Source organism: Pelodiscus sinensis, chromosome 1, assembly GCF_052426305.1.
Source record: "Pelodiscus sinensis isolate ZL-2025 chromosome 1, ASM5242630v1, whole genome shotgun sequence".
Lineage (NCBI taxonomy): Eukaryota > Metazoa > Chordata > Testudines > Trionychidae > Pelodiscus > Pelodiscus sinensis.
In genome coordinates this window covers 352,700,876-352,718,615 of record NC_143052.1, presented here as the reverse complement: position 1 = coordinate 352,718,615, position 17,740 = coordinate 352,700,876, and the positions used below count along the sequence as shown (strand labels likewise).

Genomic DNA, 17,740 nt, shown 5'->3' with positions numbered 1-17,740 from the left:
ACAATGGACTCAGCTCAGTCACTGGTGGGACATTCCACTTCCCCATAGACTAGCCAACGATACCGCCTCTCAGACAAATGGGGAAGATTCAAGAAAACAAGGAACCCCACTATGTGGACATAGGGACAACATCAACTGCTGAGGCATGCATTGAAAGTTCACTCTGCTGGTTCCTCACACAGCCCGGCCCTGCCTGTGCTGTTCTGACACCATGGATCAGTTACTTGTTCTGGCAGTAGCCACACCCCCTCAGGATCTAGGTGGTACAATCCTCCGCAGGATCTCCCCTCCCATCAGATTCACATCCCCACTTCTGAGACCAGCCTACAAGGTGGTGGTGTCTGCTGATGGCTCTGTGCAGTGGGCCGTCTGCCCATGGCCCCACCATGCTCACCTCAGCTACTCATTGTGTTAAGCTGCTGTGATATTTGTGGAACAGCTAACATTTGCTATCCTGGCTTTTACAATGTGGCTCAACACTGTAGCTCAGCCCTGGTTCTCTGAGGGCTGTGCTGACTCATCTCCTTTTTTTCATTTCTCCACCTGCAGCGCCTCAACTCTGACTCAGCACCACTCTTCTGCCTCAGGACCAGCTCTGGCTCTTCTCTCAGTGCTGGGTCTCTGGCTCCAGCCAGCTCTGTCTTCTTGGCTGCTTCTACAGCCCTTGGCTGTGTCTAGACTGGCCAGTTTTTCCGGAAAATCAGCCGCTTTTCTGGAAAAACTTGCCAGCTGTCTACACTGGCAACTTGAATTTCTGCAAAAGCACTGACGATCTCATGTAAGATTGTCAGTGTTTTTGCGGAAATACTATGCTGCTCCCGTTCGGGCAAAAGTCCTTTTGCGCAAAACTTTTGCAGAAAAGGGCCAGCGTAGACAGCTCAGATTTGTTTTCCGGAAAAAAGCCCCGATCACAAAAATGGCGATCGGGGCTTTTTTGTGGAAAAGTGCGTCTAGATTGGCACGGATGCTTTTCCACAAAAAGTGATTTTGCGGAAAAGCGTCCGTGCCAATCTAGACGCTCTGTTCCGAAAATGCTTTTAACGGAAAACTTTTCTGTTAAAAGCATTTCCGGAAAATCATGCCAGTCTAGATGTAGCCCTTGAGATTCTGGTTGCTGCCGCTCTGACTCCAGCTCTGTGTGGGGTGCTGCAGGTTTGCCAGATTTTGACTGCAATCACAGCCCCAAGTCCCTTAAAAACTCATCTAAAAGTAACCCAGACTATTTCTTCAACCAATTTTTATTTTAAGAACACAGTTGTCTAAACACCAAGTTAGAAATAGAAGTTTTGTTAGATACTTTGTACAGATTTGAAATTTGTAAAAAGAAAAGTTACAAGCCCCAGCAGGATTTGGTCTACATTAGCAACAAAGCTCTGAGATGACAATGAAATTCAAAGCTGCACCCCTAATACCGGTTCTTGTGTCCTGATTGAGGGCTGCCAGGGGTCTCAAATAAACACCAGTGAATGATGGTGTGACGGACCAGGCCGTGTCTGGGCACAGCTGAGGGCATCCGCTCAGGGCAAATTGCTTAACCTCGAGGCTCCTTACAGTCCCCAGACTGGTGACCTCTCCAAACAGGCCACAAACCAGTCCCACAGAGCACTTCAGCTGCCTTCCTGAAGCCTCACAAGGAAAACCCCTCTGACACCCCAGCGATATCAGTACCCCAGGTGGCCCCGGGCCTCATACACAGGTGGGGGGGTCTTAAAACCCAATCCCACCTACCCCGAACAAGTTCTGTCCAGTTCCCAAAAACTAGCCACAGATCCCTGGTCAATTTACCATCTGGACGTTACCCACAAATCACGCTGAGCCAATCCTTTAGAATCTAAAGGTTTATTACTACAAGAAAGAAAAGCATGAGAGTAAGGCTGTTGAAGAATAGTACATTACATGCATCGAATCTCCCAGTTCTCGATGCAGGCTCTAGCAGAGATGTTACAGCTGCTGGTTTAAAAGTCCTGGTCTCTTCTTGGCTACAGCAGGTCACCTGGCCCGTGGCCTATTCCTGTGTTCCCTGCTGGTAGCCCTTAGGTATGAGTCACCACTCATTCTTTAGGTGTGTCCTTGGCCCATTGAGTGCCATTGTCCCACAGGGCCACGCTAATTAGCATGTCCATAGGCCAGGCTTTGCCCAATGCTCAACCACATGCAGGGAACTATTCAGTATCCATAAAGATTACAGATTCCTAACTACACACATAGACATTATACAATCACATGACTAGCGTACATAGGATTAGCAGACAGTGAGCTTCTATTCAACACCCCACGTGGACCCCTTTTATACCATTTTTGGCATTTGAAGTTGCAAATGAAGCCCGGGATTTAAATATCCTGGGCTTTATTTGCATCTTCCCATCTGGGCACCATTTTTAAATCCCCTTAGTCCGAAGTAACTGCCCGTGGCTACATGCGGCAGTCAAACGTTAACTCAAACTAAATCCTTAGTTCGAGTTAACAGTTAAACCTCATGGAACAGCTAACATGTGCTACCATTTGACTGCCGCGTGTAGCTGCGGGCAGTTACTTCGGACTAAGGGGATTTAAAAATGGCTCCCGGACAGGAAGATGCAAATAAAACCCGGGATATTTAAATCCCAGGCTTCAATTGCAACTTCAAATGCCTACATTAGCCTCCCTAGTTCGAACTAGGGGGCTAGTGTAGACAAACTCTTATTTATTTCAATGTGCACATTTACGGTTCAATGTGTTACTTTTAGTCTCTAAAAGACAATATTTAATCCTCACTGGCTTTGTCAGAAGAAGTCTTCTGCAGCTGGCCAAGCATATCGGCAGTGACCAGTACAAACGTTCCTTTTGGTGGTGGAACTCTTCACAGATTTTATGTCCTTCCATATAAACTCATCGGCTCACTTTACATATGACATAGGAACTCAGCTTTGTATCCACTTTCTTTGTCTTTGATAAATTGAAGCTACCAACGCTTTCTGATAGCCAAACTTCTTAAGAGCCCTCTTCACCCTGGAGCTAAGCGAAAACCCATTTGAATCAGAAAGCTGCAGTATCTTCTGGTGGTCCAGAAGGGCCAAATGACAGAGTGTGGGGAGAGGAGATGGCACTGAAAGAGATCAGCTGATGGCCAGGGAGAGGGAATTTAGAGGTGGATGGTGAAGGAAAGACAAGATGTTACATGTAAGGAGCTTCTCTTGCTCTAAACTGCCACAATGCTGAGCTCAGACTGAGCACCCTGGCTTAACGAGGTGATATTTCTTCCCCCTCTTGGCATATAGGATTAAAATTCGTGGCCCCAAGCAATCATCTTCTGCGAGTGTATTTGCCCACTTTGTCACGAAGCTCTTTGTTTTTGACCCCATACACGATAGGGTTGAGCATGGGAGGGAGGAGGAAATAGAGGTTGGCCAAAATGATGTGAACATGAGGAGCGATACCTTGACCAAACCGGTGTGTCATAATGGAGATATAGGCAGGAGGATAAGACATGAGCATAACAGAGACATGGGCTGTGCAGGTGTTGAGGGCTTTCTGGTGGGCTTTCTTGGAGGACATGAGGACGGCCTTAATGATCAGACTGTAGGAGAGAGCAATGAACATTAGGTCAAATCCACTGACTATAAATCCTATCAGCAAGCCATACAGGCTGTTGACTGTAATGTCCCCACATGACAACTTTACCAAAGATATGTGGTCGCAGTAAGTATTGCGGATAATTCGGTTGGCACAGAACGGCAGCCTCCACAGGAGCAGGGGCATAGGCAGGTAGATGAGAACAGCTCTCATCACAACCAGTAGGCCTAGCTTAGCTAGCCGTGCATTGCTGAGGATGATGGTGTATCTCAGAGGGTTACAAATGGCAACGTAGCGATCGAAAGCCATTGTCACGAGGATACCTGAGTGTGTCATAGAACCTGTATGAAAGAAGAACATTTGGGTGAGGCAGCCTTCCATTGTAATGCCTTTCCAATTGAACCACAATATGCACAATGTCTGTGGAACGACGGAGGTAGTTGTTTCGATTTCTATGAGTGCCAGCATGCAAAGCAGCAGGTACATCGGCTTGTGTAGTGTCTGCTCATGGCCTACAACAAAGAGAAGAGTGAAATTTCCCAACAGGCCAATAATATACATCATGAATATGGGGATGGAAATCCAGACGTGAGCAGCTTCCAGGCCAGGGATGCCAATTAGGATGAAGGTTAAAGATTCAGAGGGGGTGAGGTTGAAAGCTGCCATGAAATCTTGAATGTGTCAATTGGGCTCAGAAACGATCAAGGTGTCTGTTGAGAGAGAAACGCATGGTGATTACGAGAACACCCTAGTATAACAAATACCATCATACATATTTGATATTTATTTATTTTACATTTATTACCTATCACGGTTCAATTCCCCAACCTAGCACTTCGAGTGTAGATATGGAGGGCCAGCTAGCAGAATAAACTCTGTAAGAACGTGTCTCTAACTCCCAGAGACAAACTTTTCCAGTCTCAGTTTCCCTGAGATGCAAAAGAAAGACGATTGGTTGCTGCCACCACCAAGTGTAAATAAAAATATACTATAAGCCCTTTTCCAGGGAAGAGTTGGGAAAACAAATAGAGGAAATCTACAGAGAACAATGGAGCTCTGCTTCTTCCAGGTAATTTAGGCACATAGGTTCAAGGACACAAAAATCAACCAATACCAGTTAATCAAAAAAACCCCACTTTTATTATTAAAACAAGACTACAGTTGCAAGCATAGTAAATAATAGAATCATAGAATACTAGGACTGGAAGGGACCTCGAGAGGTCATTGAGTCCAGTCCCCTGCCCTCATGGCAGGACCAAATACTGCCTAGACCATCCCTGATAGACATTTATCTAACCTGCTCTTAACTATCTCCAGAGATGGGGATTCCACAACCTCCCTGGGCAATTTATTCCAGTGTTTGACCACCCTGACAGTTAGGAACTTTTTCCTCATGTCCAACCTAAACCTCCCTTGCTGCAGTTTAAGCCCATTGCTTCTTGTTCCATCCTCAGAGGTCAAGATGAACAAGTTTTCTCCCTCCTCCTTATGACACCCTTTTAGATACCTGAAAACGGCTCTCATGTCCCCCTTCAATCTTCTCTTTTCTAAACTAAACAAGCCGAATTCTTTCAGCCTTCCTTCATAGGTGTGTAAGGGTACATCTACACTAGCTCATTAGTTCAAGCTAGGTAGGGTAATTAGGGCAAGCGGAGTTGCAAATGAAGCTCGGGATTTAAATATCCCGGGCTTCATTTGCATGTTCCCGGGCGCCTCCATTTTTAAATCCCCCTTAGTCCGAACTCTGTGCCCGTGGCTACATGCAGCATGGAGTAAGTAGTTTGAATTAAAGATCCTAATTTGAACTCCTGTTACTCCTTGTGGAATGAGGAGTAACAGTAGTTCGAATTAGGATCTTTAATGCGAACTACCTACTCCGTACCATGTGTAGCCGCGGACATGGAGTTCGGACTAAGGGGGATTTAAAAATGGCGGCACCCAGGAACATGCAAATGAAGCCCGGGATATTTAAATCCTAGGCTTCATTTGCAACTCGTCTTGCCGTAATTACCCTACCTCGCTCGAACTAACGAGCTAGTGTAGACATACCCTTAAAAGCCATGGAGTGAAATAGACTCAGGGAGAATCCCTGTGCTGTAATCCTTAGTTACAAAAGAGAAAAAAAAACAATTAACTGGCTCAGACATGATTTCCAACCCCCCAAACATAGAAAACAAAACCTGATGGACTATATAAACTTTTCCCTATTTACACATTTCATTAATTCAAGTAGTCTGTTCCTGGGAGAGTCCGTCTCTCCTGCTACCTGGGGAAAAAACTACTCTGACCCAAAACAAAGGAAGAGAGAGAAAGAAAAAAAAAGCCTCTCTCAGTTTGTAATTCCTTATCTGCACCTCATTGGCTGAATGCCCAAAGCTCCCTCCCTCAGGTGCATCTCCAGAGTTGCTTAACCCTTTCCTCACTCTCCAGGTAAGTCAGACTCTTCTTTGCAGCTCCTATTCATGCCATTACCAATCTAGAAAGGGGACTGAGAAATGAGATGTCAACAGAGATAACCAGACTGTGTAGATCAGATTAAAGTCCAAATAAGATCTCACGGGGAGCTAAGTAAGCTAGGCGAATGGGCAATATGATGGCAGTTGAATTTGATTTCAATAACTGCCACATTTCTGTCTATTGGAGAAAAAAGGTTGTATTCTTTAAACACCTACAAGTTTCTAAATTAACTTCCCGGACTCAGGGCAGGGACCTGGGCATCTGATCACACTGCTCTGTAAAATGCTGCTCACAGTGCAAACAGGAACAGAATCTGAGCAGTGTTGGGACCCAGGAGGAATGAGATGGGGAAAAAAACAATGCCATGAGATGAGTCAGTACATGTTCCACTCTCCTCTGGACTCTTCTGTGCAGCACTGGGCATGTTTCTCACGGAACTAGAGGGCTGCAGGCAGTGGGGTGTAGTGGGTAGGGACACCAGCTAATGGGAGTCTCCAGATAAAGGGGAGAAAGTGTATCCCCCATTTGACTCCACATTACTTGTCCTCACCTCACCCCAAACCTGGGGCCCACTCACTCTCCCTGTCCTCGCCCATCCTATGTTACCTTGTGACGGTTTTCCTGCTAACCCTTTTCATGCCTGAATATCAAGGAAGTTTGCAGTTGACACAAATGATGCATCTACACAGCACCCTTAGCTCCAAATAAGCGACGCAATTTGAGCTACGCACATTTTGCGTAGCTTCTCCCGAGTTAATTTCGAAACAGCGCTATTACAAATTGACCCTTAATTTTCATGGAACAATGTTGACAGGGATATCAGAATATTGCACCCGTTATATTTCGAGATAACGGGCGTACTGTCAAGATGCAGAATACGCTATTTTGGGATACCAGAAGTATGTGTCATAGCACCACAGCATAGACCTACCCCAAGAGAATAATAATGCTTTAATCTAGGGGTGAGGAAGCTTTTTTTGGGTCATTGGCTGCTGACCCACCGAAAAATTATTCAGGGGCCACACACAAGTGAGAAGCAAAAAAGGAATATCCTATCCCCCTCACTGAAGAGAAAGACATTTCCCTCACACACCAAAGCCTAGGAGGGCCTGGGCTAGCATATTTTGTCTGCCCCAGCCCCATGGTGGGGTGGCAGGATCCCAATGCTGTGGTGGAGCCCTGAGCCTACGGGGCTGGATCCAGGCAATCCAGAGGTTGCCCACCCTACTTTAAGCCCGTGTAATCACTGCGATCAGGAATGTGCAATCCTCACCACCGACGACTAACGCAGAAGCCTAGCAAATGCTGCCTCATCATTCTCGGTTTAACAGCTGTGTCATAAAATCAGAGAGCAGGAAGAGACCTCATGAGGTCATCAAGTCCAGCCCCCTGCCCAAAGCAGGACCAATCCCAACTAAATCAACCCAGCCAGGGCTTTGTCAAGCCGAGACTTAAACACCTGTAGGGATGGAGATTTCACCACCTCCCCTAGGGAACCCATCCCAGTGCTTCCCCACCCTCCTAGTGAAATATTTTTTCCTAATATCCAACCTGGATCTCCCCCACTGCTCCTTGTTCTACCATCTGTCACCACTGAGAACAGCCTTTCTCCATCTTCTTTGGAACCTTCCATCAGGAAGTTGAAGGCTGCTCTCAAATCCCCCCTCACTCTTCTCTTCTGCAGACTAAATAGACCCAAATCCCTCTGCCTCTCCTCATAAGTCCTGTGTCCTCCACAATGTCCATGTCAGTGTGTCCATCCCCTACGTTCCCCCACAGTCTCTAGCATTGCCAGCTTCTCCATGTACACTCTGCTTTCTGCCCCAAACCTCCCGGTGCTCTCTTCTTGTCCATGAAGATCTCCCACCCTGACCACTTCCAGCCCTGCCACATAGTGTTGCCCCTCACCCAGGACCAAAACCAGGAGCTAGACCATACCGTGGGAACTCATAGAAATATCTCCTCAGACTCAGTTAAACCCAGTGGCTGGCTTCACCCAGGAAAAGGGGGAGATCAGTCTGAATTTGGGGGGAAGGGAACCCTCCCTCTAAGGCCAATGGATGACTCCAGCTGAAGTCACTGCAGGCTCATGTTTGGTTTAAATCAGACCATGTATTTAGGTCCCTGCATGTGAATTTAGGGTATTCTGTAGGCACCCAAAATTTCACCCCCAGTGTCTGTGGCATTCTTAGGCTGAATATAAAAGTTGGGGATTCCAAAATACATGGGCCCTAGCGTTGGGAAGCCAGTATCAATCTGGAGTGACACACCGGAGGCCGAATGGGAGAGCAGATGGAGGTTAGTGTGTGAACAATTCTTGTTGTGACCCCTCTGGGAACACGGCTACTCAATGCAGGGGCTTTGGTCAAGGGCGGATGAGAGTGCCGTGGGGCCCAGGGCAGCGTCGCAGGGCCCCGGGCAGCAAAATTTCACAGGGCCCCCCCCTTTGACATAGCGCATGCGCCGTGGTGCTAAGGCGCATGCGCAGGGCCTCGGGAAGTGCAGGGCCCGGGGCAGCCGCCCCACTCGCCCTGCCCTAAATCTGCCGCTGGCTTTGGTTACTCTATCTAATAGTTCAGTGAAGTTCCCAAATTAGAAACTTCATTGAACAAGATGATAAACCACAATGCATGAAAAAGGAAGCTACTGAGACACAGAGAAGGACAAACTAAGAAACGAGGATCTGGTTTTAATGACAAAAATTTGTCTACGCTATTTCCAATACATTTGTAGATCCAGTTTTAACTGATAGGGCCTTGTGCTTCTAACAATACTAAATAGTTCAAGTCACTGTTCTGGTGAATTCCTGCCCAGATGATCTTAGACTTTAACCCTGGAACCTGTCCTTAGCCTTAGCACTAAGCATTAATGCAGAAAGCAGCAACTTACCACAACCTTGCTCAGCAGTGAGAGGAAGTCTCCTTCCTGCAACAGTAAGGCAGAGATAAAAGATTCAGCGTGTGACTCTCAAAAGTCTGACACTCGGCAAGCTGAACAGTCACCTTTATGATTCTCTGATCTGTCCCTGCTGGCTCTCAGGTTAGCCGGGATTCACAGACAGTTCCCACAGCTCTGTGAGCGGTGGGATGAGCAGAAATTAGACCCTGGAGAGACACAGCTTGAGAACCTCCCGGGGAAATGAATTCATTTGATAATAATTGGGTCTCACATTGTGAGAGCAAATTGGATGACAGTTTTCAATTACCTAAAAAGGTGTTAAAAGAAGGAGAGAGAAACTTGTTCTCCTTCACGTATACTGATAGGACAAGAAGCAACGTGCTTCAATTGAAGCAAGGGATGTTTAGGTTGGACTTGAGTAAAAACTTCCTGTCAGGTGGTTTAGCATTGGAGTGAATTGCCTAGTAAGGTTGTGGAATTGCTATTATTTGAAATGTCTAAGAGCAGGATAGACAAATATCTGTCAGGGATGATTGTGCTTGTTCCTGTTGTGAGGGCACAGGACTGGACCGGTAGACCTCTTGAGGACCCTTCCAATTCTAAGGGACCTCAATTCCAGTTCAGTTCTATGATCCTAGGGATCTTAAAATGTTCATTCAGCCTGGCTTTCTTTGCTGCGTGTACTGTCCTGCCATCTCCACTATGTGTGGCGATGCTTCCACAAGATTCAAGTTCAGTTGACCCTAGCGGTATATCACTGCACATGGTCCAGGCCATTGTAGTATCAAGTCCATTGGCTTCCAAAAAGTCACTCGGATGTGGATGCATGCAAGATGAAGGGCATAGAAATGGCTTCCTTCTCCCAGGATTCTGGCACCAAAATTATTTGCCAATGTCCCTAAAGTGCAGATCTATTTGGAAGCTCAAACTGTTCCACAGCATCAGGTTGTCCTATCCTGTACCACAACTAGTCTGATGGGATTTCTACACTCTCTATGTGATTCCATCACCACTCCCAGGACCTGCACGACCTGGAATTCACTCACGCGGCATCTCTCATTGTACAAGGGAACAGCCAGGGAGTTTCCCTAATCTGTTTCCATAGGGCCATTTCAGCAGGGTTTTGTTTTAGGTAGCTGTGTCCTGCTGAGGTGATAACATAGTAGTAAAGGAATCCAACCACTGGTTCATCTGGGTCTTTTCTTCAGCCTACAGTCCCTCCTGTGTGTTTGCATTACAGGTGCCTAGGCAGCTAATTTGGGCAGCACAGGGTGTGTGTGTAATGGGTTGTCACCCCCATGGTGCAGACTAGGCCCCATGGGAATTGCTGGGCCCCTCCAACCAAGCTAAGCTGGCTCTTTTCAGCACCATTGGGTTTTTGAGTCAAACTCTCTCAAAGTCCTGTTATTACCCATCACAAGAGCAGGCACACATACCAAAGGCCTTGCCCAAGCGACCTGAGTGTAACCAGGAAACGTCAAAAAAATTGCCTGCTCCCAGGGCTGCCCCGCCCCACTTGGAGTCTAAGGGCATGTCTACACTACAGAGTTAGTTCGAACTAACGGACGTTAGTTCGAACTAACTTTCATAGGCGCTACACTAGCGCTCCGCTACTTCGAACTTAATTCGAACTAGCGGAGCGCTTAGTTCGAACTAGGTAATCCTCATTTTACGAGGATTAAGCCTAGTTCGAACTAGCTAGTTGGAATTAAGGGGTGTGTAGCCCCTTAATTCGAACTAGTGGGAGGCTAGCCCTCCCCAGGTTTCCCTGGTGGCCACTCTGGCCAACATCAGGGAAACTCTATTGGCCCCCTCCTGGCCCCGGACCTCTTAAAGGGGCACGGGCTGGCTACGGTGCCCGTGCCAGGTGCAAGCCTGCCAGCACCCAGCCAGCAGACCCTGCACCTGGCACGGCTCGAGCCACCCACCCGATGCCCCCCAGCCCACCCCCTCTTCCCGGGACCAGGCTGGCGGCTCCCGGGAGCTTGCCCGGGACCGCAAGAGGCAGGCACCCGCCTGGGGTAGTGTGGACATCGTGGACCTCGTCCACGACCTCCGCACTAGGCACAGGAAAGTGGCCGGCTAGGGCAGGAGAGCTGCCAGCCTGGCCACCCAGGAGCAGGTGTGCATGAAAATCAAGGGGGTCCACTGAGACCCCCGTCCCTGAGCCCTGAGCTTACAATGGCCGTCCTGGGTCAGACCAAAGGTCCATCTAGCCCAGTAGCCTGTCTGCTGACAGTGGCCAACCCTAGGGACCTTGGAGGGGATGGACCGAAGACAGTGACCAAACCATTTGTCTCATGCCATCCCTCTCCAGCCTTCCACAAACCTTGAGCAGGGACACCACTACTACCCCCTGGCTAATAGCACTCCATGGACCCAACCTCCATGACTTGATCTCACGTCCCTTTAAACTCTGTTCCAGTTCTAGCCTTCACAGCCTCCTGTAGCAAGGAGTTCCACAGGTTGACTCTTTGCTTTGTGAAGAACAACTTTCTGTTACTAGTTTGAAGCCTGCTACCCATTCCTTTCCTTTGGTGTCCTCTAGTCCTTCTTTATGGGAACCAATGAAGAACTTTTTTTGTATGCACCCTCTCCACCCAACTCCTGCTTTTAGAGACCTCTATCCTGTCCCCCCTCTGTCTCCTCTTTTCTAAGCTGAAAAGTCCCAGTCTCTTTAGCCTCTCTTCATATGGGACCTGTTCCCAACCCCTGATCATTGTAGTTGCCCTCCCCTCTCCCAGCCTCTCTCTTCCCCTCTCCCACCTCCTTTTCCCAGTCTCCCCCAGTTTTCTTCAATAAAGACAGATTCCATTTTTGAACACAATTGTCCTTTATTTTGTACATCAAGAAAAGGGGCTAGGGAAGGGTAAGTGGAAGGAGGTGAGGGAGGAATGGGGCACGAGCCCCCGATGGGGAGGACTGGGCTGGCTCTGCGGGCTTCTGGGGGTGGAAGCTCTCCTGCAGCCCCCCAGTTGCCCCCTCTCCCCAGATGGCAGCCTGCGGCAAGTGCAGCCGGTCTGATGGCCGAGTGGTGTGATGTGCCCAGTGTGGGCACTCCGGGCACTCCAAGCGAGGACTGGTTTGCAAGCGGGGCACCCCTGAGAACTGTCTGTCTGGCGTGGGGGTCGGGTCCCTTTAAGCGCAGCCCTCGGCTAGCCTGAGACAGCATCTCCACACTCTAAGGCCTCCTCTGATGCCCTGCCGGCACTGCTTCCGGACATCCTTAAGCCCGGTTCAGGGTCCACTTAATGTGGACATGCTCGTTCGAATTAGCAAAACGCTAATTCAAACTAGTTTTTAGTTCTAGACGCGTTAGTTCACATTAGCTTAGTTCAAATTAACTAATTCGAACTAAGTTAGTTCGAATTAGCGCTGTAGTGTAGACATACCCTAAACTAAGGATGTTAAATATCGATTAATTCACTTGTGAAGTCATCGATGGAATTTCCATTGACTACTCGACTAGTCAATTGGCACTTCCGCGTTCCTCCTTTGAAATGTAGAAGAGGCCCAGTGAGGGCTCTTGTGCATTTCAAAGTTGGAACTTCGTGTGCAGCCCAAGGTTTTGTCCATTTCAAAGTGGAAGCACTTGCATGGAGCCCTGAGTCAGTGGGACTTCTCGCTGTCCCCGGGCTGCACGCAACGTGCCTGCTTTGAAATGTACAAGATTCCCCAGTGGGGGCTCTTATTTATTTCAAAGTGTAAGCGCCCACATGGAGCCGGGAGTCAGTGGGAGACTCAGAGTTTGGGCTCCATGTGGCGTTGCTGCTTTGAAATGCCATGCGGAACCCAGGGTGTGCTGGGGACCGACCCCGTGCTCTGTGTGACATTTCCCCAGAACCTGGGATCAGCTGGGGATTCCCCAGCTGATCCTGGGCTCTGTGCAGCATTTCAAAGAGGCAGCACCACATGGAGTCCAGGATCAGCTGGGGACTCTCCAGCTGACTCCAGGTTCTGTGGAATGCTGCACAGAGTCCAGGGTCAACTAGGGAGTCTCCAGCTGACCCTGGGCTCCATGTGGCGCTTCCCCTTTGAAATGACACTGCAGTGTTTCAAAGTGGCAGCGCCGCATGGAGTCTGTACTCCATGTGCTGCTGCCACTTTGAAGTACTCTCTCTTCCCCCCACTTTGCTGTTCCTATCTGATAGAGGCAGCAAGGGGGGAGGGAAGCAACTAGTTGACTCGACTATTCGATAAGCATTTGCTCATCAGATAGTTGACTAGTTCTTAACATTCTTCATCTAAACCCAAAATGATATTGTCTTGCACTGATCATGAATCTGTGAAATGTGAGTCTGTTAACAGAGGTCACCCTCCTCTCGATGAGGGAAGCCTACAGCATCAGCCTGTGTTATCCAAGTTCAGGTTTTTCCCAAGAGACTTCAGTCAAAGGCAAATCAACTGAGATAAAGCAAAAAAGGAGCTTAAATAAAAACGGTGGATTTCAAATTATCTAGAACAGCAAGCCAATCAAAGCAGATTACCCTATTCAATAAGCAGAACCACAGGCTGAACCTAAAATTATCTGTAGATTGGACATGAATTAGTAGATTCTCAGTCTGGATGGTGACTCAAGCAGTACATGAGGTTCCCACCCAGAGGCTACAAATCCCCTTAGTCTGGGACCCATTGTCAGCTAACGGTCAGGGCAGTGTATGTGTGTGTGTGTGTTTCCGAGAAAAGGTTTAACATCCATTTCTTTACTGCTAGGACTGGGGTCCCATCGCAGAGGGTAGCTAGTAGGCCAACAGACGCCCCTCTTTATAGGAAGAGCTTATTACACCTCAGATTTTAGCTGCTAGAACACAGAGTTCCTTCACAGCGGGCAGCCTAGGGAAGGCTGAGAAGTGCCCCAGCGGACCTGTCACTTGGGAGTGACAAAGATCCAAATGCCCAAGCTCTTTTTATACCTGTCCCTTATGACCGGCTGAAGTTCTTTTAAATTGTGCTTGGTTCTGTTAGAGCAACTGAAGGAGTCAGGTTAAAATCTTAAACAGTTACAGGTTTATTAAAAGACTTATAAAAGCATATGGTTACAATGGCTATTGCTCTCTTTATTAACTGTTAGCAAATACAGATTTTAAAAATGGTTACAAAGAAAATAAAGATAGAAAATAGAAATAATAGTACCAAGTGACAGCTTAATCTTTAAAGAGCTCTAAGTCTATGTGTACACTTCAGACAAAGGATCACATCCAGGTACAATTTTTACCCTTTTCTGTGCCTCCAGCATGTCAGGCCAGGGCCGGTATCTCAATTCCTAGGAAAGACGAATATGAGGTGGGCATCCCCTCTGGAACCTCGGGAGATCAAACACCTAACCTGACCAGCAGATAGATGGTAGATTGACACTCAGAGTAAATGTGCTGCTAGACCCATCTTTATACCCCTGGGGGTCCGTATCCTCTTTCTTATCTTAAGATGCCAAATTGTACTGGTCCGTTTTGTGGCGCCAGTTCTTACAAGCAAGTTTCAAGTTAATTTACACTTGCAAGAGAGATAACTAAATTGTGCGTACTGGACATTTTTTTACTGGGCGAGAGATTCCTCCCCCCGCAGACGGCTGTGTGTTCGTATCAATATGGGTTCAGTCAAGGGCACTCCTTGGCAGCCTCTTAGTCAGCAATTAGCGTATCTCTGTTTACAGCCATTCACGGTCACACAGCCTGGACCTTCTGCTCTGTGTTCCCTGCATGCTCCAGGCAAGCAAAAATAGATGTTACAGAGAGGTTCCCGTCTGGCTACACCCACACATTCACAATTTCAGTCTTTGTTCCTCAAGTATTTCCAGGAGCTCTCCTGTGTGGTGGGAAAAGGCACTAGAGAGCATCATACCCCACCTTAGACATGGCAGGATTGCTTTGCTCCAAAAACAGTTCCCAGTCCAGTTTGTGGAAAAATACAGATACCCAAAATGGAGTTCAGTGTCATGTGGTCTGGTCACATGACCCTGCTGCATCATAGCAGCCATTATCCATAGGAGGCCTGGAGCATTCTCAAGAAGGCCAAAAAGCTGGGAGATAAGTTTCTCCTAAGGCTGGGAGGGACACCGTAGGTTAGTGAGCAGGCCTCATGACTGGCCCTTGTTCATCTCAGTGGGCCACAAGATTATCATAACCAGGACAGTCTCCTGAGATAGGGAAGTTTTTCCAACAGCGCTTCTGTACCTAGAGTTTGTGGGGTGTGCCAAATGAATCATAGAAGTGGTTGATTGGATTCCAGGGGAGTGCTTGGCTATCACAAGGTTTACACGAAATGAAAGAACTGAGCAATCTGCTGAGCATAAAGTGAAGTTAGATACTTGGTAAGAAACAATGTCTTGGGGTGTTATCACCTGGAAGAGGAATTTCATAAACTCATTTGATGAGTTGGCTCAATCCTGGGTGCTAGGACTATGCTTAGTAGTGAGTAAACCTGCATAGGTCTCTTATTTCCATAGAACTTGCTTCAGAGCATGGTTTTGCACCATCCCTGCCAATCTTGGTTAATAGGATTGAAACCGTTTGGGGGATTGCGGTTTTAATTTCTGTTTCACTAGCTTCCTCATTCTTAAAAAGTCTCAGGGAGGTCACTGTGTTAGCCTGTAACTTTAAAAAAATGGGTAGTCCTGTAGCACCTTAGAGACTATTAAAAATATCATGATTAAAAATATCAGAGGGGTAGCCGTGTTAGTCTGAATCTGCAAAAGCGGCGAGGAGTCCTGTGGCACCTTATAGTCTAACCGAAGTGTTGGAGCATAAGCTTTCGTGAGCAAAGACCCACTTCATCAGATGCATGTAGTTGAAATTTCCAGAGGCAGGTATAAATATGCAGGCCAGAATCAGGTTGGAGATGACGAGGTGGATCCAATCAGGGAGGATGAGGCCCACTTCTAGTAGCCGAACTAGATCAACTCAAAATATATATGAAATAATAGGCTTGCTATTCCGATGTCCCGGTAAACCTCTTTCCACGAGGATTAAGGGAGTTGGCAGAATAGTGGTCTATTTCAAAATTTGGTGCTGTGTAGACAGCGCCAAATTTTGAAATAAACTATCTCAAAATAAGCTACTCAATTTGCAGAACTCGAATTGCGTAGCTTATTTTGAGTTACATGACACACATAGACATACCCTGACAGGGAACATTTAATCTTCACTGGCTTTATCAGAAGAAGTCTTCTGCGGCTGGCCATACATACCTGCAGTGACCACAACAGTGCACCAACAGTGCAGTTTGTTGGTGGAACTCTTTACGAACTTTGTGTCATTTTATCTAAACTCACCAGATCACTATACATATGATAACTCACCTGTATGAGGGTGCACTGATGGGTGGCAGTCAAAGAGATCAGCTGATACTCAAAAGGGGGAATTTGGAGGTGGATGGTGATGGAATGATAAGCTACTATGTGTTAGTAGCTTTTCCGGCTCTGAACTGCCACAATGCTGAGCTCAGACTGAGAGCCCTTGTTTAACAAGGTGATATCCCTTCCCCTCTCGACATGCAGGATTAAAGTTAGTGTCTGCATGCAATCACCTTCTACCAGTATATTTCCCAACTTTGTCACGAAACTCTTTGTTTTTGACCTCATAAACGATGGGGTTAAGCAAGGGAGGGAAGAGGAAATAGAGGTTGGCCAAAATTATGTGAACATGCGGAGCAATACTGAACCGATGTATTATACTGGAGATATAGGCCGGAGGATAAGACGTCAGCATCACAGAGACATGGGCTGTGCAGGTTTTGAGGGCTTTTTGGTGGGCTTTTCTGGAGGACATGAGAACGGCCCTGATAATCAAACTGTAAGAGAGAGCAATGAATATTAGATCAGACCCACTGACTATGAATGTCATCAGCAAGCCATACAGGCTGTTGACTGTGATGTCCCCACATGACAACTTTGCTACAGACATGTGGTCACAGTACGTGTTGCGGATAATGCGGTTGGCACAGAATGGCAGCCTCCACAGGAGCAAGGGAAGAGGCACATTAAAGAGAACAGCTCTCATCACAACCAGTAAGCCTAACTTAGCTATCCGTGTATTGCTGAGGATGGTGGCGTATCTCAGAGGGTTACATATGGCAACGTAACGATCGAAGGACATTGCTACAAGGACGGCTGTGTGCATCATACAACCCGCATGAAAGAAAAACATCTGGGCGAGGCAGCCACCCATTGTGATGCCTTTCCAATTGAACCACAATATGCACAATGTCTTTGGAACGACGGAGGTAGTTGTTCCGATTTCTGTGAGTGTCAGCATGCAGAGCAGCAGGTACATCGGCTTGTGTAGGGTCTGCTCTTTGCCTACAACAAAGAGAAGAGCAAAGTTTCCCAACAAGCCAATAATATACATCATGAATATGGGGATGGAAATCCAGATGTGAGCAGCTTCCAGGCCAGGGATTCCAATTAGGATGAATGTTAATGGTTCAGAGGTGGTGAGGTTGAAAGCTGCCATGACATTTGAATGCATCAATCCTGCTCAGAAATCTCAGTTGCCTGTGAAGGGAGCGAAGCACAAGCATGGGGTTACACGTTATAATAAATAGTATGGTCGCTATATTATAGTAATTACCAATCTAGAAATGGGGGTAAGCAGTGAGGTGGCATTATTTTCATATGCCACCAGATTGCATAAGTTATAGTCAAATCCAGAGAAGTCCTCACAGGGACTTTTCATTAATAACTTTTATCAATGTTAAAGCCCTAATGAACCAAAAAAATTTTTTTTTACCACTGCCACTCTTTTACCATTATCATTGTTATCTTTTTTTTATTTTAGAATTTTTGTGTGTTTGTGTATTAGATCTGGTTTTTTTTTTTACAGAAGCATCTATGTAAATT

The 17,740-nt window shown here is 47.0% G+C and overlaps 2 protein-coding genes across 2 annotated transcripts; both read right to left on the bottom strand.

Moving 5' to 3' along the window:
- Window positions 1-3,282: 3,282 nt before the first annotated feature.
- LOC142829585 (olfactory receptor 52N4-like) lies at window positions 3,283-4,218 on the bottom strand. The gene has a single exon (XM_075929956.2). It carries the CDS (start codon window positions 4,216-4,218, stop codon window positions 3,283-3,285), a length of 936 nt encoding a protein of 311 aa, XP_075786071.2.
- Window positions 4,219-16,424: 12,206 nt separating this feature from the next.
- LOC102448270 (olfactory receptor 52P1-like) lies at window positions 16,425-17,354 on the bottom strand. Its single transcript, XM_006130957.4, has one exon. It carries the CDS (start codon window positions 17,352-17,354, stop codon window positions 16,425-16,427), a length of 930 nt encoding a protein of 309 aa, XP_006131019.4.
- Window positions 17,355-17,740: the final 386 nt, after the last annotated feature.

Coding starts and splice junctions, on each gene's coding strand:
- LOC142829585 (XM_075929956.2), bottom strand. CDS start 4,218: ATGGCAGCTTTCAACCTCACCCCCTCTGAATCTTTAACCTTCATCCTA.
- LOC102448270 (XM_006130957.4), bottom strand. CDS start 17,354: ATGGCAGCTTTCAACCTCACCACCTCTGAACCATTAACATTCATCCTA.